The sequence below is a fragment of the Hippoglossus hippoglossus genome, chromosome 8 (assembly GCF_009819705.1).
Source record: "Hippoglossus hippoglossus isolate fHipHip1 chromosome 8, fHipHip1.pri, whole genome shotgun sequence".
In the NCBI taxonomy this organism is placed as follows: Eukaryota; Metazoa; Chordata; class Actinopteri; order Pleuronectiformes; family Pleuronectidae; genus Hippoglossus; species Hippoglossus hippoglossus.
The window spans coordinates 6,414,077-6,435,048 of NC_047158.1; the positions used below are offsets into that span (position 1 = coordinate 6,414,077).

Here is a 20,972-nt window from a genome sequence, read left to right on the forward strand (position 1 = left end):
CATTTATAGGTCACACTCTTTAAATATCACCAACACTGCACGAATAATACCGTTACATGTATCCCAATTACAACTATATAAAATGATCCAAGTACACATGATATATATGGTATACAACATAATATATATAATAATTATATTTTATAATGAAATAATAATAATGATAATATAATAAAATTCCTAAGATGATATTACACAACTTGATATGCAACAGAAATGACTATGAATGATAATATTACACTTGTATTTTAAAAAGTGTGAACAGTTAGTAAGGTTACAATTTGTTCCCATAAGGATCCTGTCGGGTGACTGTCTATCTATAAACCACCAGATGTCGCTGTTGCACTTCCTTTAGACATGATATCATTGGCTAACGACGTGTCACCTGATTAGAACGTCACCTCCCGGTAGGAAGTGGTGTGAGCGGCTAACGTTAGCTTAGCGACCTTAAATCATCCAGAACCTGGCTGCGTTATAACTTTATAACTAAATCCCCTGAAAGGACAGAGGTGGGGGTGAGTGAGTCTTCAGCCCAGTGTGTGTTTGTTTATCACCGGTGCACAACTTTCTAAAAAAATGCGTTTACTTTCAGACATGCCGCAGAAAGATCCGTGTCAAAAGCAAGCATGCGAGATTCAAAAGTGTTTACAAGGTACACAACACACACACACACGCACACACAAACAAACAAACAAACACACTTGAGTGCCATGATGTGTTGACACATTGTCCTCTGGTCGATGTTTCCCCTCCTCCTGCAGCCCACAGGTACGTGGAGAGCATGTGTGAGGACGTGATCCGGGAGATGCGGCGCTGCTGCGAGACTCAGGCCGGAAACTCCATCTGCTGCTCCGGGTTCAGGGAGTCTCAACCCCCGGAAGAGAAGAGGAGTCAGGCATAGCTGCCTTCTAGCCATGCCAGAGAGTGGCACTGTGTCTGTGTTGCACTCACTCAGCCACTACTGTTTAAAGTGCCATCAGGGCTGAAAGATTATATCCAGATATCGATAATCCTCACGATTTAAAGACTCGTAAGCATTATATCAATATGTATTGGTAATGATTTATTGAGCAGCCCTAATTGCAACTGATGCATAATGTGAACGATTATGAATCCACAGGGGACATTATTTTTGACATGTCATTGCAGAAATACACTGGAGCTTTGATCAGCCACAGTATGAGTGCAATCTATATTAATGTTATAGTTTACTTTAGTGTTGTTTAATATGGTCGCACCTCTCCGGCACAGTCACAGCACAGAGTTGAACGACATGACACCAACTGTCCAATGTAGTATTTATTTATTAAAGGGAAGTTTGACCGAGTGATTTGTGCAGTGTTTTTGTTTCATTGCACACACCCACATCAAATATGAGAGATGCTTGTTTGTGCATGTCAACACTGAGCTACACAGTAATACAGAGCTTTAATTTGTAAAAGGCCTGATACACACCCATGACAAACCCACAAAGGTTATTTTTAGGTTGTATTGTATGATAGGACCCGCGGGCTGCACCTACAAATATTGGACTCCTCTCCAAGCTGAACAGGTATGTGTGAATCAACATGACTTTCCTGTTGTGTCACACGATGAGTTGCACTGTTATTGTTCTAAATGTATTAGTCTCACATGAAAGTACAGCGAGGAGGTAAAACACATTGTCTTTTAATGTTTGTGATTCCTTATTTTTGTGCTGTGCCCATGATTTTCGGCCCTGTGATTTTTACTGCTGCCCTTGTTAAGTAATTTGAAACAGATTTTGAAAAGTGCTCTATAAATAAAGAAGAAAATAATGAGATCTACCTCTGATTTGTAAAAATGTTTCCTGTTTATCAAGTGTTTGTCGAAGAAGTGTCAGTCTTTAAACTAATGATGACGGTGATTATTGTTATGAGGGATTAAAACAACAACAACAACAATAATCAAATGATATGAAAATGTGTTTTTATTCTCTGGAGATTGCACTTTGCTTAGTAGAATTAGAGTTGCCAGTTTAATATGAACACAAAGCCAAAACTCACACAGTCCTGTAATAAATCCTTTCTTCATGGAGTTTATAATGTCCAGGTTTTATTTACTGTTGACAGAGATTCAGGTTTGAGGCCATTTGTTGATTTGGGATCATTTTGGAGGCTGAAGTTTGAGGCGCCGTTTACGTGATGACGTAAGCAGACGACGCATTGACGCGCGGACGTAAAACGGAAATGAGTAGCAGCAATTCTTTCTAGAAAGTACAGTCGCCCCGTTAGCCGATGCTAGCTAGCTTAATGTTAGTCTGTGTTGGCTGAACACCGCCCGTCGCTGCCCCGACCAACAACTACACATCCTGTAGAAAGTGAAGCTTTCGCCTGAGGGCTGTTTTTTTCTGACTGAATCCCCGGTGGAGGTCGGATTTGCCCACGAAGTCACATTCCGAGCTAACGCCGCTTGTGCTGTGTTGTCGCTGGCATCATGTCCAGGATAGACTACAGTGTGTGGGACCACATCGAGGTGTCAGACGATGAAGATGACACCCACCCGAACATCGACACACCCAGTCTCTTCAGATGGAGACACCAGGTACAGCTTAAAGACAAATCTGTTTTTAAGCACTTTCTTTTGGGTAGAAGTGGGGCATGTACATCTTATCTGTGAGGTGTTAGCTGCTCTACTATCCCCACTGGATGCTGTATAATCGCAAAAATATTGTATTGCAGTAGCTTGGCTTGTTGTACTTGGCCCGGAATTTGCTAATAGTGCATCATGGATATTCACCATAAAAGTCACTGTTGGAGATCCCCGTGTTGTCCCTGTTGTTGTGACTGATCTGATGACATCTGTCCCTCAGGCTCGGGTGGAGCGAATGGAAGAGTACCAGAGCAAACAAGAAGACTTAAACAAGGGAGCCGCGGAGAGTAAACGCAAGCTTTCAGAGGCCCAAAAGAAAGTACAGGAGCTGACCATTTCAGAAACAGACGATGCCAAAGCAGAGCTGAGCAAAGCCCAGGTGGAGGAGAAGAAGCTGAAGAAGGAGGCGCGGGAGTGGGAGAAGAAGAGGGATGAGCACACCAGGGACGAGAAGAAGATGCCATGGAACGTGGACACGCTCAGCAAGGAGGGTTTCAGCAAGGTGAGGTAGAGAAAGGTGTGGTGTGGGGGGGTGTGGGGGGGAGCGCCCAGTATACAATGGTTTTTCTGGACTCAAAGACAGGAAAGCAAGAGAGGAGTCTGTAGACTCTGGGAGTCTGGTGTTAGCTTGCTTCTTGGCACACATACAAAACATAACCTCAAGCCTGTTTTTGACTTGGTACCGTATGAAGCGCTTATGAAGAAGATTATAAAACCACATTTAAATTCGCTAGATCCATATTTCTTTATTTTGGATCGGCACCAAAATCCACACACTCATAAAATCTACGAAACAGATTTCCTGCAATCTTGGTGGAGGGATGGAGCCTGAGAAAACCCATTTAATACAGTTTAGGATTAACAAGGCGATCCACATATTTTTCAGCACTTTCTTTGAAGATGTTTTATGACAAATACATCATTCAGGTTATCAGACTACTTCCTATTTGCTTGGATAGTTCTACTCCAAGAAGGTGAAAACCATGTTGTGTAGGGTGGTTTGGCCTAGGTATCCGCTCTACTGTGTAAACTAACTTACTATTTTATGGTGTATCATTCAAAAATACATAAATGTGCAATATCTTTTTCTATTCTCTTTTGGCCCAGGTTCATTGTTCATGATTATTCTCTGTCACTGTCCTCCACAGAGCGTTGTTAATGTCATACCTGACTCTACTGAAGCGACTGAAGAGGAGAAAGAGCAAAAGCATAAAACCTTTGTGGAGAAAAATGAAAAGCAGATCAAACATTTTGGTAAGAATTTTTTTTTTTTGTTGACTATTCAGGCAAATTTTTAACAGCTTGAACATACTTGAAAAGTCACCAAAGTTCACGTGCGCATCAGGCGTGATGAAAATGTACGTATTCTGGAGTAATCGAAATGGGCGTGGCAAAATGGCTCAACTCTGGTTTAACCGATCTTCAAGAAATTCGGTACACACGTGTATCATGACCAGACGGAAAAATAAGTCCATGGCACCAATTTGATTAACGAAACAGGAAGTCGGCCATTTTGGATTTAGTGGCCATTTTGGCCGTTTTACACGTTGTGTATTTTAACGAACTCCTCCTAGAGCTTTCATCAGATCAACTTCAAATTCAGGGCCCGAAGTCTGATGGAGACTGTGAGTTTTTGTCAAACACTGTGTGAGTTGCGTCAATTTCAACGTGTCGCTGTGACACACGAAATTGCTGTAACTTCAGTGTACTTTGTTCAATCTCCCTCAAACTACATGTGTGTAATAACAGCCCCCACCTGAAGACATTCATATGGTTTTAAGGAATGGGCGTGGCCAAATAGCTGAATCGTATGTGTCATTTCATTACGAACAAAAAACCCTCTAGGTCAAAATTAATTCAGGGTCATTGCGCCACCTACTGATCAGCATGAAAATGCAGTTGTAACTCCACTGTGCATTGTCCTATTAGCAACAAAATACTCACCTTTGATCAGAGTCCCAGCCTTAACAGCTCCATATGGCAAAACTAACTCAGGGACATGGCGCTACCGACTGATTCGCCATGAAACAGGACGTTTTTTTAAACTTCACTACACATTGTCATTACAACTTTATTTTGATTGACATTACATTTTCCCCGTGTGGTCTACACTTGATGGCGTGGACCGTAATGCGTGATTAGTGGGCGTGGTCCAGCGCCGCTTGACAGATCCAGGAAGTGACGTGTTTATCCTTCCCCCGGTGAACAAAACGCACGCAACACAGAGCCGTTTCGCCTGGTGCCTGTTCGCCCCCCCCCTGCGGCCGCATCAGCTCCCGAGATCACAAGTGCTCGGGCCCGCACAGTGCTGCTCACAGCCCTAGTTAACCATTGTTATTTACTGCATTATATGGTATACTGGTATTTGAAAGTAATGACGCTACCTCATTTCTGTCTTTACTACAGGCATGATGCGACGCTGGGATGACAGCCAGAAGTACCTCTCTGACAACTCTCATCTTGTATGTGAGGAGACTGCTAACTACTTGGTCATCATGTGCATTGACCTTGAAGTTGAGGAGGTAAACAACAAAAGAAATGGCTCACTGTTTTCTTTTTAAGTGTGCAGATTCCTTACACGGTATGTATTTTAGGATGTACAGATTATGCTCTTCCTGAAAGTGTTTCCTTTTTTTGTAGAAACATGCATTGATGGAGCAAGTGGCTCATCAGACCATCGTCATGCAGTTCATTCTAGAGTTGGCCAAAAGCCTCAAGGTGGATCCCCGCGGGTGCTTCCGTCAATTTTTCGCCAAGATTAAGGTGATTAAATGTGTTTGGATGCAACAAATCGTATTGAATAACTTGTAGTCCCTTTACAGACCAAAACGTTACAGGAACAATGGAACCAGAGGAACTAAAGTCAGTGAGTGAACTGTGAAGATGAGTAAATAACAATGAGTCATCTTGTTCTCAGATTTATTGTTGCATGACTGTTTTTAGTTTGGTGTAATGAATGAAAGAAAATGAGATGTGTGGACTGAAGACCCCATCTCCATGGTTATTTCTTCCAATTTACTTGCTTTGTTCTCTAATAGTGCTCCATCTTTCATTCACTCGTGACTCGACTGTCTTCCTTCCTCTCTCCCTCTTCCTCCTGTCCCAGTAGGTTTTGAATCAGAAAGTATAGACACATGTCTTTACACCAGGAACAATTCCACAGGAGCTACATATATTTCTTCCTCCTTAAGCAAGCTAAATTCATGAGTTCCTCAAAAGGTTCTTGGGTAATTTCCAGTGGAGGACACATGCTACATTTTTATTAACTCATTGTGTGTATATGTCATTTACAGACAGCAGATCAGCAGTACCAGGAAGCTTTTAATGATGAGCTGGAGTCATTTAAGGAGCGAGTTCGCAGTAGGGCAAAGATCCGCATAGAAAAGGCCATGAGGGAGTATGAGGAAGAGGAACGACAGAAGCGCCTTGGGCCAGGAGGGCTAGATCCTGTCGACGTGTACGAGTCCCTGCCAGCAGTAAGTACTTTTGATGTCAAGAATCCTCAGGACTCTCTTCTTTTAATTTTTTCCTGTAAGTTTAAAACGCCTCATGTTTACGTCCTTAATTGCAGGAGATGCAGAAATGCTTTGACGATAAGGACATCCAGATGTTACAAGATGTTATTAGCAAAATGGACCCAACGGTAGGTTTCTTTGTTGATGTTTTTATTTTTTTTAATGTGACCAGTTGGGAAATATATTTCAGATAAGTAAATGTTTTGTTTTTCTGTTTCACCCATTCACTCATTAAATCTGATGATTTTACATATTTTAGGAGGCGAAGGCTATCATGAAGAAGTGCATAGAATCGGGGCTCTGGGTCCCCAACTCCAAGACAGACGATGGGGATGAAAAAGAGGGGGATGAAAAAGAGGAAGATGAAAAAGAGGAAGATGCCACCTATGAGGAGGTGAAACAGGAGCAGGAAGAAGCTAAGAAGGAATGATCAATGTTGATGTTACGATTTGTTGCTCTTGCAAATGTTCTTACCCACTGTATTGCAGCTCCGTTATGTGTATGACTAGTTTGCCAACCAAGGATCAATGAAATTTCTTCTCTGAAATATTAAGATGAGTTTTAAGGGATTAAGCCTTCAGTGAACATCAGTAACTCCTGCTTGGAAAATAAACTGCTGCTTGTGTTTAGGTCTTTTATTTGTTTGGACGTCACTAAAATTTGTATTCTTGCATTTGTGTGTCTACACCTGTTGATTTTTCTACCTGCTTCATAAGTTTTAGTTGGGAAAATATTCAATACATTGTCAGGGGCCTGTACTTCAAAGCAGGATTTGTAGTTTAAGAGGGAACTTCAGTTTTAATAGTGATTTTTTTTTTTCAGTGTAATGAAGCTAGTTCACTTCAGACAGGGGTAAATCATCATGGTAACCTACGCTGCACCTCTGATCTTCTCTGGAGCAGATTAAGTCTGAGATAACTAGAAAACCAAAGGCGTCATTCTAAAGGATCCTGAAAGGGACTAAAGAGTTTACAATCAAGTGATACATAATAAAGAGCAATGCATCATCTCATCGATTTGAATCATTTTACTGATCCAGACTTTATTCGTGTCCACTCTGGTTTTAATACGGCTTCTAACAGGGAGTCTATCACACTGAATCATGAACATGACTATTACAGCTTCATTTTAACTCGGCAAAAAAAAAAAAAAAGTTTCATTCCTGTCGGTGTTGATGCTTTAAACTGTTATTCTGTCGCTGCTGCTCGAAACCACATGAGAAGAAATAAAATCAAAACCCTCTGGTGTGTTTTGGTGGGAAAACTCCTGTTCAATATTCCAATGATTGTAAAAGAAAATTTGAGTCCAATTGACCTCATCACACATTAACTAGTTTTCTTTTCTTCTGTCTGCTTTGGCAACAGTGTTCATCAGACAATTAAAGGAGAAATACTCAGTAAGAAACTTAATAAAATGAATGTGCTGATAAACAGTTTATCCTTAAACTTCCTTTTACATTCATAATTTATTTCTAGCGCATTTCTACTTAAGTAATCCTGTTGTTTACATTTCCCCTTGTTAAATGGCACTTTTGAATGGGACCATAACCAATTTTACATGTCAGAATTTCCTCTTGTGTGATATAAAGTACTTTAATCATGGTTGTGGTAAATGACCCCTGGTGTTGCCTGAACCAGTTCATTACCATGTTATCAAGGACTTCCGATGTTAGGCTCAGTGAAGCCAAATAACTAAACATTGTTCTGGGTGTGTTGAACTTGCTTTGTTGTACAGGCCCTGTGTTGTGCATATGTTTTTCTTTGTCATTTCCAAATTCAAATTTTTTTTGTTTGACTTTCAGGGTTTTGAGATGTTAATTTCCCCCAATGTGACATTTTCTACTAACTTGCTTAACTAAAGGTTGTATTATGTCCTGCTACTCCAGATGTTGTGGTTTTTTTGGTTGATGTCTGACCTGCAAGAATCACAAGAAAATGATCCATCTGCGAGACTTCTTTAGTAATGCGTGAAAGCACGTGTGCTGGGGTTTCTAATGGAAGCCTTTGGTATTAATAAATGACATTTACACCTTGTGATTAGCGATACAGAAGGTAAACAGATGCTTATGTCATGATGTACATTATAAGACAACAATCAATAATAAGCACAAAAAGCTGTTATGCCTGAGGATAATTACTCAAACTGGCTCATTCTATAGCTTTATATGGTCAGACCAGCATATGACACCTTAGTGGGTATTTATAGAGTTTGGGGGATTATTCATGGTTTTATCTTCAATTAGGACAAATTAGAACCACAAGGTGAGCATGTTTATTGCAATTTTGCTTGATTTCAGATCTGAAGCTATCAGAAATAGATAAAGTGAAAGTCAGAAGATGCTTTTGGAAAAAACTCTATTAATCAAGCTATTGTTAGAGATTAAAGTGACAAACCTGAACCATGATTCCTGGTCTAACTTTCATTGCAAAAAAAGCTCAATGATGAACGACAGAACAAACAAAAAACCATTGAAGGTGTCTGAGGATGTCCTTATTGAGGTTGGGATTGGGCTTCTTAATAAAAGGGAAATTACAGGGAAATTAGAAAAGAAAATTAATTAAATCAAGTAAAACCAACCAACAGCAAAATAATGAATACCACGAATAGGAACATCCAAAGAGAAAATACACCCACATTCACCCAAAATATAAACAACACTGACATCTGTATTAAAAGTTTGAACCCTAAATTCTGACAAAGACTTACTCTATGAGACTGAGCCACAAAGTGGAGGGTGGAGATTAAATGATTATATTATTATTATTACTTTTAATGAAATGTAATTAATGAAAATAATTATTTTCTTTACTAATTATATAATAATACATTTTATGTTATTATAATCGCCATAATAAGAATAAGAACTGTAGTTACGTCACACCTCAAAACTGCCATTTAAAAGGACTAATGATAATGAGGATAATAATAAAAAACTTTATTTGTAAAGCACCTTTCATACAAGAAAAGCCGCTCAAATTGCTTCACACACACTACAGATGAAAATAAAAACATGTTCAAATGTAATTCGAAATAAGAAGAGAACAGATTTAAAGAAACATAAGAACATGATAAAATGGCATTTAAAAGAAAAGGAAATAAGAAAAGAAATACGATTTTTTAAAAAGCATGTGAGTGCAATGCAATTTCAAATCAAAGACGGAAAACGATACAACCATCACTTTTTACTCGCTGACGTTTATTTTGAAAGGTCGGCCCGGTAGTACGTGCCTGAGCGCGCTGTGCTCGGCTCGTCTGGCCGGAGGAGGGAGTGGTCTCTTCGGTTTGGGGAAGCGCCAGATGTCGGTGGTTCAGTTCCGTCGAAACTAGGCGAACCCCCGAGTCAGTGAACGACCCCGCGGGGCTGAAACCCCCCCGACGATGAGACTATGAGGCCCCGCTGACTGTTCTTCATCCACACAGGATTCCAGGTAACTACAGACGTGCTTGTCACAGACGTGGCTGCGGATATAATGTCGGATACATGCGTAGAACACAAGTCCCTGAGCCGCTCGGTGACGCAGTCAGTGTGTGTTGTTTCTACATGAATATGTGTGTATTTGAAGAGTGAGCTCCGCTTGCTGTAATGTGATATGTCATGTAAACAATAAGTTGGACGTGGGGTTGTCCCCGGAAGGCCTTTTAACAAGTTGATCCTATTACCTGGTGTCGCATTTTAAATAAAGTTAATTCTATTTATACACGCGCTTTTTAATTTGCCTCTATACTTATTCATTCAAAAATAATAATTATTATTATGATGGTGTAAAATGAGAAATATCGAATATGCGGTTTCAGAAAAAAGCGAAGTGTCGCTTTAAAATTGCGTTTGTGTTTACGCACGTGATTCCAGCCAGTGCAACAGCTGATTGATTAAAATAGTCATAAACTGTTATTTACACTGTGTGTGTGTGTGTGTGTGTGTGTGTGTGTGTCTGTCAGTGGCTCATCCCAACCATGCCTAGGATATGGTGGTCCAGGAGTTCCTGGTCAGGCCTGTGTCCGGGCCAGGCTGAGCCTCCTCAGGGTAAAGGCATTCATCTTTTCCTCCTCTGGACCCAAGAAGGCGAGAGGTATTTGTCCCACACGAGTGGGGAGGTCACGGCGGAGGAGCTGTGCATCGCAGCTGCTGAGGCTGTAGGTGAGGGGGAGGACAACCTTGACTGGGCACACCCACACGGATCAGAACGAAAGCGCTGTTTCTTTTCATGTGGTCCTCTTATCTGTGTTCACTCTGCTTTTTGTTCCTCAGGGATAACACCTCTGTGCCATGTGTTGTTCGCTCTGTACAATCCACTCTTGAGCTGCTGGTACAGTCCAAACCACATCTTCAGTCCAGAGGAGGACTCCAGCCTGATACTTCACTACAGTATGAGGTTGGTTCCATGTTTGTGTAACACTGGATTAGCAGGACAGATGTAACGCACCGAGCTTACTCACAAAACCTGTCTTGGTTCCTTGTGCTCAGGTTTTACTTTCACAATTGGCACGGACTAAATGACAAGGAGCCAGTTGTGTGCCGCTATAGTCTCCGATCTGGGACAGACCACAGGGGTTCCCCACTGCTTGACATCACATCCCTGGAGTATTTATTCTCTCAGGTTTGTTCTATAGAGTTCTACATATTAGTTAAAAGCACATACTGTATATGTGGTGATGAAGAATGTGACACTAACCTCTTTGTCTCCTTGGTCTCCGAAAGGCTAAATATGAATTTGTGAATGAAGTGGTGCAGATGGAAGACATTCAGTCGGAAGAGGAGCTAAGTCGCTTCAAAAATGAGAGCTTGGGGATGGCTGTGCTTCACCTCTCGCACCAGGCGATGCAAACAGGCTCCACGTTGCAAGAAGTTGCAGAGAAAGTCTGGTAATTATTCGCGGAATCAAGTCATGTGCTGTTTTTAAGCCAAAGCTTTGTGACAGTAACAAAGACTAAAGGCAGTTCAATGCCTACATTTGTTAAATTATTTCAAGTTATTTTCACTTGTCTCGAACGTGTGACAATCAACGTTCTCCTTTGGATCACAAAACCATCTTCTAATCTAATTTAATCACTGGACGCAGGTGACATTAACTTATCTTTTTATTTCTCCAGCTTCCTGCGCTGCATCCCAAAGTCTTTCTCCAAACACATTTCCAAAGACAACTTTCTGACCAGAATCAGGATCAATCGGGTGTTCGCAGACTTTGTGCGGACCTTCCAGCAACACACTGTGGACCAGGGGCGGCTGGGCGCCCAGGAGATCATTTACAAGTACATCTCTACTCTCGAACACCTTGTGCCGCGGTTTGGCACAGAGACTTTCCCCGTGTCCCACCTGGAGCTGAGGAAGGACGGGTACGGAGGCAGCTCTTACGCCGACAACACCCATGTGCAGGGCGATTCAAAAGACAACTTCACGGCTCCCGTCACCCATGAAATAGAGGTGTCCGGCACAAAGGGGATTCAGTGGAGGAAGGTGTCAGTTCAGAAGGTTTGTCAACAAATAATTTAAAGCCTCTAAAGGGCTAATTTTGTGACATGTTGTGTGGACTTAATATTCATTCAGTCTCTTATCCGTAGGCACAGGGGAATGGTTACTTCCGGAGCAATTACATAAAGAAATCCAAGGACCAGTCGAGCCAGTCAAATGCAACAACTCCCAACACGCTGAACTCCTTCTGTGATTTCCCTGAAATAACTCACATCGCCCTCAGCGAAGCTAATGTGTGCATTAGCACTCAGGACAATCACTGCATGGTGAGAGCACTGGTTTACTCCTTTATGTAAAAGCAAAAGCCTCGATGCATTAATATAATTGATAAATGTGCTTGTGATGCATTAGTCTAATTGAGCTACTGTATATTTATTATTCTACTGATCCGATTGTTCAGTCCTTAGAGTGTCTGAGTGTATTGTACAATAAGCACAGATGCCTTGATTCTCATGTGTTGTGCTTTGGGTTCTGGTGCACTTAGGGCATGGTATTATGTTTTGAATGTGCATGTGTCTGTAGGTGGGAGCTCTGATTGTAAGCTAGTGGTGTTTTTCTGTATGTGTATGTAGGTGGTTCAGATGAACTCCAGCCAGGAGGCGCGTTCCTTCATCTCGCTCCTGGATGGATACTACCGGCTGACTGCAGACGCCCACCACTATCTTTGTCATGAAGTGGCTCCCCCAAGGGTAGTGCTGAGTGAAGCAAATGGACTGCATGGGCCTATGCAGTGAGTTTTTCCCTCTTGCACATGCATACACAGACACAAACGGGCTATAAAGAGACACATTGCTTTATATCACAAGCTCTGTTGTGTTTCCAGTGAGGATTTTGTGCTGCTGAAGCTGAAGAAAGAGGCAGCAGAGGAGGGAGCTTTCCTCGTACGTTGGAGTGCTCTCAACTATCACCGCATCATCCTGGCTGTGCTAAACAAAAATAAAGTAAGTCAACACCCACTCTCCTCCCTGGGAATTGTTGCAGTGCAGTGATGAAGGTTTTCAGTCCCTGTGTGTGTACACCTGTGTTCATGCGCGGCTCACAGAACGGATCGGCACCAAGCCACAAGCAGTTTCGGATCCAGCACAAGGAGTCGACGTTCTGTCTGGAGGGCTGGGACCAAGAGTTCTCCAGTGTGAAGGAGCTCACAGACAGCCTCAAGTCCTTCATGCTCAAGTCTGGATCAGACAGCTTCACTGTGAAAAAATGCTGTTTGCCAAGACAAACAGGTTTGTGAATGTATTTTTGCTAGATGCTAATATCCTCCAGTGTATTTTGAAGATTTCCCTGTGACTTAGGCTACCTCCATATTAGTACGCTTTCTTTTTTAAATAATAATAATAATACATTCCATTTATACAGCGCTTTTCAAAGTTCTCAAAGACGCTTTACATAGTGGGGGATAAAATAGGGAAACTATCAATATACTCTTTAAAATCAATGAAAAAGCTAAAAAAAAGTCAGGTATACTAAGAAAAATATAAAATAAAAACAATAAAATAATACAAATAAACAGAATAAAAACATGGGGGGGGGGAAGGCAAGTCTGAAGAGGTGGGTTTTGAGGGCCTTTTTGAAAGATAGCAGTGTCATGCTAGGTGGCATTTTAAGATTAAAACTTGAGCATTTTGGCTCAAGTGGACCATTAACGTACGCTGGGCATGTGCATGCATTGAAAACAGGAAGCAGATGGTCCACAGCAGTCGTTTGACAAGAAACAACAAGGGTGAAAAGTAAGACGAGGGATTTGTTTTCTAGACAGACGAAAGGGTAAGTGACTGATAGAACCAATTAGGAAGAGAGTGCAGGTGACTGAGTCATCATTTCCAAATGTCTCCGTTTTCGCCGCACCCCCCAGAGTTTTCACACTGAAGCAAGGCCAGTGGCCTTTCCAAACTTCTCCCTTTTTAGCCTCTTGAAAACTCTGAGGGCGTGTGGACGGCAGCCGTTAACACAGCAACAGTGATGCATTTTAAAAGTAAAACGTAGTAGTGTAGATGTAGCCTCTGTGGCTGTGTTGTAGGATATTTATGATCTTGCATAATGTTTGTCTATGTGTGATGTAGAACTGTCCAACCTTCTGGTGATGAGGAGAGGTTTCGACCGGGTAAACACTGACCCCTTGTCCCTGATCAAGACCCAGCTTCGCTTCTACCCAATCAAGGACAAAGAGATTGTACAGGTGATGACGGCCACTTGTCACCTCACTATGATCATCTGTTTCACCTGACAAGCTTAGTTACTGACAAGATGTGTGTGTGTGTGTATATACAGGAAGAGCATCTGGGCTGCGGGACCAGAACTAATATCTACTCAGGCCGTCTTCTTATGCAGGGACGAGGTGACAACGAGGACGACGAGTTCAATAACAACGGCAATGACTGCAAAGGGATCAGAGTGGTTCTCAAGATTCTAGACCAAAGCCATAAAGATGTTTCACTAGTAAGCCACTAGTCTCTCAGAAGACTAACGGATATAGTTTATCAAATCCAAACAAATATTAACTAGAATTGCACTCAATAGATTGGATACATTTTTTGCGTAATCCTAACTAACAGACAGGTAACATGACCTCCGTGGTGTAGGTATGCTCATATATTTGAAGCTCGCTCTTTCATAATTCTCTCCTTTTTCTTTCTCAGGCATTTTTAGAAACCGCCAGTCTCATGAGCCAGGTATCCCACAGTCACCTGGTGTTCGTGCATGGCGTGTCTGTCAAAGGATCTGAAAGTAAGCGACATAACACCATAGCCAACTCACTTCTGCTTTTAGATGTTTGTAGTCATATTTGTAGTTCTAGTGCCAAGTGAGCCATGAATCGAATGCAAACCCACATTCAGCCTGTTGTGCTTTAAAGAGGATGCGACTTACATTTTGCTAGTGGCTCTGAGCTGACACTTGACCTCTCAGACGTGTGTTCCTGTCTTTGCAGACATCATGGTGGAAGAATTTGTGGAGTTTGGGCCCTTGGATGTTTTCCTTCGCAAAGAAAAGGCAGCAGTGACCCCGCAGTGGAAATTCATTGTTGCCAAACAACTTGCAAGTGCTCTCAGCTATCTTGTGAGTTCAAACACTCCTTGTTTGTTTGTATGCCACAGATTTGAATTCAGTACAACTCACTGGAATGAACACACAGCTTAGTCATCATTAAAGGGAAGAAACGCCTCTGAATAGTCTTACACAAGAAGAAGGCAGACGAGTTTAAATGTGCTGACACACAAAAAGAAGAACCAGATAGAGCAGCTTCTCACCTGGTTTTAAATTTCACTCAGGAAAACCTTGAAAGATAATTGCAGCGCAGCAGTACATTCTTCCCAAAGACTAAAATTGTTTGTTCTAAACATATTTGACACTTTGATCTCACCAGCGCCACTTTCACTATTGCAGGAGACCAAAGGGCTGGTTCATGGAAACGTCTGTGCCAAGAACATTCTGGTGGCACGGAAAGGTCTGGAGCCGGGTACTATACCCTTCATCAAGCTGAGTGATCCAGGAATTGCTCTGAGTGTCCTCTCACGGGATGGTCGGTACCAGCAACTAACTTTACACAAATTTATTTCACTTTACAGGAAAGTATGTTTCTGTACTGCTCTTCCTTGTTCCAATCAGATTCAGGAAACAGGAACCTTCAACCGGGCCATTTCATGTGACCTGTTTCCTGTTATCTTGTGTTAGTGTTACCACTGTGTGCCATTCAAAATAAAGGAATATATTTCCATCTGAAATAAAGGAATCAAACTCTAGAGGTGTCAAGTCAACTTGAATGTATGAAGAAGAAGCTTTTTAAAGCTGCTGATGTTGACTACACCGAAAACCAAAAGTGTAGATTCTTTAGTTACATTTCTGGTAAAAAAACAATTGTGTTCTTAATTAATTTAGGTCATTTGAATAAAATTAGAGCAACAATTGCTGATTTTGTAAAAATAAATTCAGTTGTCTCAAACTAAATTCTGCACTTTCTGGAGTTTGAAATCACTGTTACACAATACTCTACATGTTACTTCTGTTTTTATTATTGCCACTCTGCTTTGTAGAGCGTCTTGAGCGCATCCCGTGGATTGCCCCTGAGTGTGTCGACAGTCCTGCCCCCATTGGCAATGCTGCGGACCAGTGGAGCTTTGGTGTCACACTGCTCGAAATCTGCAACAACGGCGATCTTCCCATGAGTCGCAGTGCATTGTCTTATGTAAACCCATATTGTAGCTTTAAAGGTCCAGTGTGTAGAAATCAGTGGGATATGTTGGCAGAAATTTTATTTTATTATTAGTAAAGAATTGTTTTGTTTCATTACCTTAGAATGAGACCTTTTATATCTGGCATGTTGCCAGCCATGTTTCTTTAGTAGCCCTGAATGGACAAAACCAAACACTGGCTCTTTAGGGGGTCTTTTGTGGGGGGGGGGTTTGCTTGAAAGGGAAGGGGAGGGTGAGGGAAGGGGTACTAGTTGGTTTTAATCTGCACCGTCACCACTAGATGCCACTAAATCCTACACATTGAACCTTTTAACCTCTTTTTATCCTGAGCCACCCATTTTATTCCTCTGACACCTTAAATTGTAACATCAGAACTTTTTGCCCTCAACAGAAAGAGCGCTTCTATCAGCAAAAGGGCCGCTTTGCTGAACCATCCTCCCCGGAACTTGCCAGCTTCATCAGCATGTGTTTGACCTATGAGCCTGTGGAGAGGCCCTCATTCCGCGCTGTGCTCAGAGAGCTCACAGAAATGATGACAAAAAGTAGGTTTTTACTCACACTTATGATTTTAGTCTTTCAATCTGTCTCAGTATATGTAGTGAGCATGTGGGTTGTTTTTTTTTCTGGACACAGATCCTGATATATCTCCCAGTGAAACTCTCCCTGACATGGACCCTAGCATTTTCCATAAACGCTACCTGAAAGAGATTCGTGAATTAGGGAAGGTGAGTCCTCGTACCGCATTATGAGTGGTTCTCTTTTATCCTTTATGTTGAGAATAATCCACGGCTCATTGTTCTGTCTCCAGGGTCACTTTGGAAAGGTCATTCTGTACCTTTACGACCCAGCCAATGACTGGACTGGGGAGTGTGTGGCGGTGAAGTCCTTGAAACAAGACAATGGGCATGTGCCTGATGGCTGGATAAAGGAGATAGACATTCTGAAGTCTCTCGATCACAGCAACATTGTCAAGTACAAGGGCTGTTGTACTGAACAAGGTGAGTCCTCGGCTGTCTGCTCCAGCTACATTTATTGAAATATACATCAACGTGCAGTGTCTGCATGTGCAAACAAGTGCTTGTTCAGTAGCTCCCTTTTCACTTCGATCATTTAGGCAATTGATTTTGTTCCCTGCTGTTCCTCTGTAAATAATGAAAATCTTGTCGAAGTGAAACGCTGTTTCCATTATATGTCAATATTTTGAGCTTTCAACACACAGCGTGCTGAGCCCCACAGCTCCTCCACAACCTGGATAAGCAGCAGGTCATTCTAGCCTTTGAAATGTAATGGGAACAGGAGGATAAAAGCACTGTTGCTTTGTCTATTGACAGGAGGACAAGTGGTGCAGCTAATAATGGAGTACCTTCCTCAGGGGTGTCTGCGAGACTACCTTTCCACACGTAAACTGGGTGTGCCACAATACCTTATGTTTGCTCAACAGATCTGTCAGGTGAGTTTAGATACTTGAGTAGTTTGAGCGTATCGTCTCCTCTTGAACTCTTAATGTTGTTGTGAGCAAACTACACAAAGTGTCGTGTTGAGGTCTCCTTCAGAGGAAGAAGCTGGGTATTTCTTAATCAGTTTTTATACAGCTAGAATTTCCATACACTACCTACCAGACAGCTGCCAGAGAGATAATCCATCATATTATGTTTTAATTTCATTCTGTAGCGCTTACGGTCTTTCTTTCTTGCCATTAATTTGTCTTGTTTGAGTTATTTAATAGCAATAGAATTATGTTACACTCAGAATCCAGGAAAATACCAACCAGGAAATAATCATTCAATATGCTGTTAATCACATACTTGAAGTTTGCATCTTTTTTAGCCAGTCAGTTAATCGCAACATTGTATAATTATAATTTTTTTGATTGCCTTTATATTTCTTGATACGTACTTTTGGGGTTTTAAATCCACATTTGACCCTTAGTAGTTTTTCTCTCTGTTTTAAAGGGAATGGAGTACTTGCAAACAATGCGATACATCCATCGAGACCTAGCTGCTCGTAATGTTTTAGTGGAAAATGACAGTTTGGTGAAGATTGGAGACTTCGGTCTGACAAAATACATCCCTGAAGGCGACATATACTATCGTGTCCGGGAGGATGGGGACAGTCCAGTGTTCTGGTGAGTTCATGCAGCATTTAACCTTAGACTGTAAATAAAGATGGGTGACGCGTCTCCACTTCCTCTCACTACATAGATATCCCAGATACAGACGTTGCCATCGTGTGCTGATGAAATTATTTGCAGCCAGAGTCTGTGCAGTAGTGATGGTGAAGTGGAAACACAGTATTCAAGTCAGACTCAGCTGTCATTCGTGACGTGTCAACGCGTTTTTATAGCATCAAATAACTAATTAGAAACCCAATTATCAGAAAAGGGATTATTTGAACATCAGTGTGAAAAGAACTAACAAAAAATTGTAACTTCTTAGGAAAAAAAAACATTTAGAGCGTACTTAGATGTTTTAGTTTTGCCCTTGTCCCACCCACTAACATGGAGGTTGTGGGTTTTATGATCTATAATGTAGCCGGCCACCAGGGGGCGATCAAGAAGTTTTGGCTTCACTTCTGGGAGTTGTCATGTCGTCCATCTTTATGTCCAGTCTGTGCTTTACTCACAGTATGCATTTTTTCAGTTGTTTTCAGTGTGCTCAGTGTTTTGTTCTTTGCCTCGGGCCACTTCACTGTATTTTTTCTCTGTATAGGTATGCCATTGAGTGCCTGAAGGAGAGTAAATTTTCCTTTTCGTCCGACATTTGGTCCTTTGGTGTTACACTGTATGAGATCTTTACCGACTGTGACCACAACCAAAGCCCTCCAATAGTACGTCATCTCTGGCCTCTTAAAACGATCTTGAAAAGGTATATATTTTCATGTGTGACGTACCTTTGGAATCCCTGTATTAAGTCACTTCTTGTGGGGGGGGGGGTTTTGTAGAAGTTTTCCAAAATGATGGCGGAACCAGATGGACAGATGACTATGATGGTCCTCGTAAAACTGTTGGAGAGAAACCTGCGATTGCCTTGTCCCAAAAAGTGTCCACTTGAGGTAACATTACATGCTCATGTATAAAGTTGACATGTGGCATGACGAAGAGCCTGATACTTTCATATTTACTTTTCTTACCAACAGGTGAAAAGGTTGATGGAGCATTGTTGGGCTGCAAATCCCACACACCGGCCGACATTCACATCCCTCATTGAAAGTTTTGAGGCTATTCGCCGAAACATATGACTCTTCCCTGGCTCAGATTTGCTGATGAATTAGCTGAAGATCTATTTGTCAACATGTCATCACTTTGCCGCTATGGCAACCACCTATTACTTGGTAGCCAGTAATGTGTTTCCTGCTGTGCATTGCCTGCTGCCTCCATTTACATTGATGTCTTTTTGATACAACCACTGCTATCCTCTTATATGTGATATTAACACAATTATACATTCAACTGTTTATTTCATGGCTGATGAGTTATATTTCAAGGGGAAAGATGCTGGCACGAGCAGGCAGACACCCAGTATCAGCTGTCGTCTTGCAAATACCACGGAAACTGTTCAGAATAGGATGTCTTTCATTATATTTGTAATTTTTTTAACGTTTTGTGTGTGTGTTAACTTTGCATTTAATTTTGTATAAATAAAAACAAATACAAAATCGAATAAACCGTTTTTCACATGTTCTTTCTTTAATGACTGAATTAGACTGAGGCGTAAAGGTGTATTACATGATGTGTTCCAGGATGTCCAGTGTGCAACAAAGCACAGCTACATCTCTTGCATTAGAACTCATGCCTCACTAGTTTATGGGGATCTGAAAGTGCTACAATTAGACTGGCCCTCATTAGAGCGTCCCTACATAATCCTACATGTGAGTGTCTAGTTCTTATAATAGAGATGTGCTCTGATAACACAAATAATTAATTAGTCAAAAAGCATCGTCCTAAACAGAGGAAAATGGAGATCTAAGCATTATTCCCTGAAATGAAAATGTTGAAAAATGCCCTATGTTGCAAAAGCAAAAAAGCAAAGTGAAAGTTAAGTGGAAAATGGTTCAGTAGTTTTTCTGTAATCCTGCAAAAAAATTTAAGCAAAACACAAACAAGCACAGGTGAAAGGATAACCTCCTTGGCCGAGATAATAATACATTTAACAAGCAGATCACTAACCCAGGAAATCGTTTATCTGAAAACCCGCTGGGGTTTTGACCATTTAGGTGCCACTTAGTCACATGACACGACTGTAGGCCGGAAATAATATGTGAAAACATGCTGTACCAAGATCCAAATTCACTTTATTGTCATTCAAACCATACACAAGGCAAGTGCACAGAAGATTGAAATTACATTACATCCAGGTCACGCATGTGTAGAACGCTATGGTTTGCTAAATTTTTTTAATTTAAAACAAAGTTGTAATAATAAGTAATAGAATGAATAGATAAATATGATACATATTAGGACAATGCCCACAACTGAATGAAATTACACAAATAGATAAACAAGGTGTAGACAAACATTAGAATTATTGCACATATTGAATGAAATTGTATGTACTGACAATCGATAAATATAATAGACATGGTATATTGCAATGCACCTTAAAACAACAGCTCAGTTGTGGGAAATACTGCATCTATACTAAAATTCTTACTGCAAGAGTGTCAGAAAAATAACAACATTGCTGTAATTTTAATTTATCCCAGACCGGTATAGAACCAGTTAACACACATTTACATGTCAGGTAGCAGGCGGGGAGCAGCCGCTATTTGCATTTAACAGGTGCATAGATCAGTGTTCTTCATGTACATTGAGAAAGACCCAGAAAAACCTGCTAAATGGATTAGAGCTGCTGCAAGTTCTCACCGGTTTAATTAGGAAAATTAAATTTGAGAAATCCCTATGGACATGATCAGTGCCAAGAGATAGTTCAAGGTGGTGCTACTTACATCTGGATGCACACCACACGCTACTGACCGTCACCTGTCTGAGGGATTCTTGATCATATTGTTGAGGAAGAGGTTTTGCCATTCATGCAGATCCAGCTCTGCACCGCTCTGATCCATAACATTGGGGTGAAACTAAACACTCCACCAGGAGCCAACTGATATCGGCCCCCTCCAGTCCCTGCCTGCACTGCAAAGGCCCCTGGAGGAGCAGAGATATCCTGTGGCCACATGCAACAGAGTCTC

General features: G+C 41.4%; 3 protein-coding genes across 6 annotated transcripts; all 3 read left to right on the forward strand.

Moving 5' to 3' along the window:
- Positions 1-375: 375 nt before the first annotated feature.
- On the forward strand, positions 376-1,338 carry cmc4 (C-x(9)-C motif containing 4 homolog (S. cerevisiae)). Of its 2 annotated transcripts, none has more exons than XM_034592973.1 (3): positions 376-515; positions 593-652; positions 762-1,337. In XM_034592973.1, exons 2-3 carry the CDS (start codon positions 595-597, stop codon positions 899-901), a joined length of 198 nt encoding a protein of 65 aa, XP_034448864.1. In that variant the 5' UTR covers positions 376-515; positions 593-594; the 3' UTR covers positions 902-1,337. The 2 variants fall into 2 exon arrangements, with proteins under 2 accessions (XP_034448864.1, XP_034448865.1); XM_034592974.1 differs by having other exon boundaries at positions 389-509; positions 762-1,338.
- An 824-nt stretch (positions 1,339-2,162) lies between these two features.
- Positions 2,163-7,294, forward strand: LOC117765882 (hsp90 co-chaperone Cdc37-like). Of its 3 annotated transcripts, none has more exons than XR_004614638.1 (9): positions 2,163-2,562; positions 2,831-3,112; positions 3,759-3,864; positions 5,017-5,132; positions 5,251-5,373; positions 5,904-6,086; positions 6,182-6,253; positions 6,385-6,634; positions 6,692-7,294. XR_004614638.1 is itself a non-coding variant. In XM_034592443.1 (9 exons), the coding sequence occupies exons 1-9, from the start codon at positions 2,455-2,457 to the stop codon at positions 6,553-6,555; spliced, it is 1,131 nt and encodes a 376-aa protein (XP_034448334.1). In that variant the 5' UTR covers positions 2,163-2,454; the 3' UTR covers positions 6,556-7,292. The 3 variants fall into 3 exon arrangements, 2 of the variants coding, with proteins under 2 accessions (XP_034448334.1, XP_034448333.1); XM_034592443.1 differs by having other exon boundaries at positions 6,385-6,457; positions 6,488-7,292; XM_034592442.1 differs by having other exon boundaries at positions 6,385-7,292.
- Positions 7,295-9,380: 2,086 nt separating this feature from the next.
- On the forward strand, positions 9,381-19,458 carry tyk2 (tyrosine kinase 2). Its single transcript, XM_034592439.1, is given in 25 exon segments — positions 9,381-9,553; positions 10,065-10,263; positions 10,375-10,498; positions 10,591-10,723; positions 10,825-10,988; positions 11,217-11,595; positions 11,685-11,861; positions 12,168-12,325; positions 12,419-12,536; positions 12,638-12,821; positions 13,659-13,774; positions 13,867-14,034; positions 14,235-14,322; positions 14,525-14,652; positions 14,980-15,115; positions 15,627-15,778; positions 16,177-16,327; positions 16,419-16,510; positions 16,594-16,783; positions 17,117-17,235; positions 17,738-17,910; positions 18,494-18,611; positions 18,726-18,836; positions 18,921-19,013; positions 19,015-19,458. Coding segments are annotated over 24 exon segments (3,489 nt in total). The 5' UTR covers positions 9,381-9,553; positions 10,065-10,079; the 3' UTR covers positions 19,048-19,458.
- Positions 19,459-20,972: the final 1,514 nt, after the last annotated feature.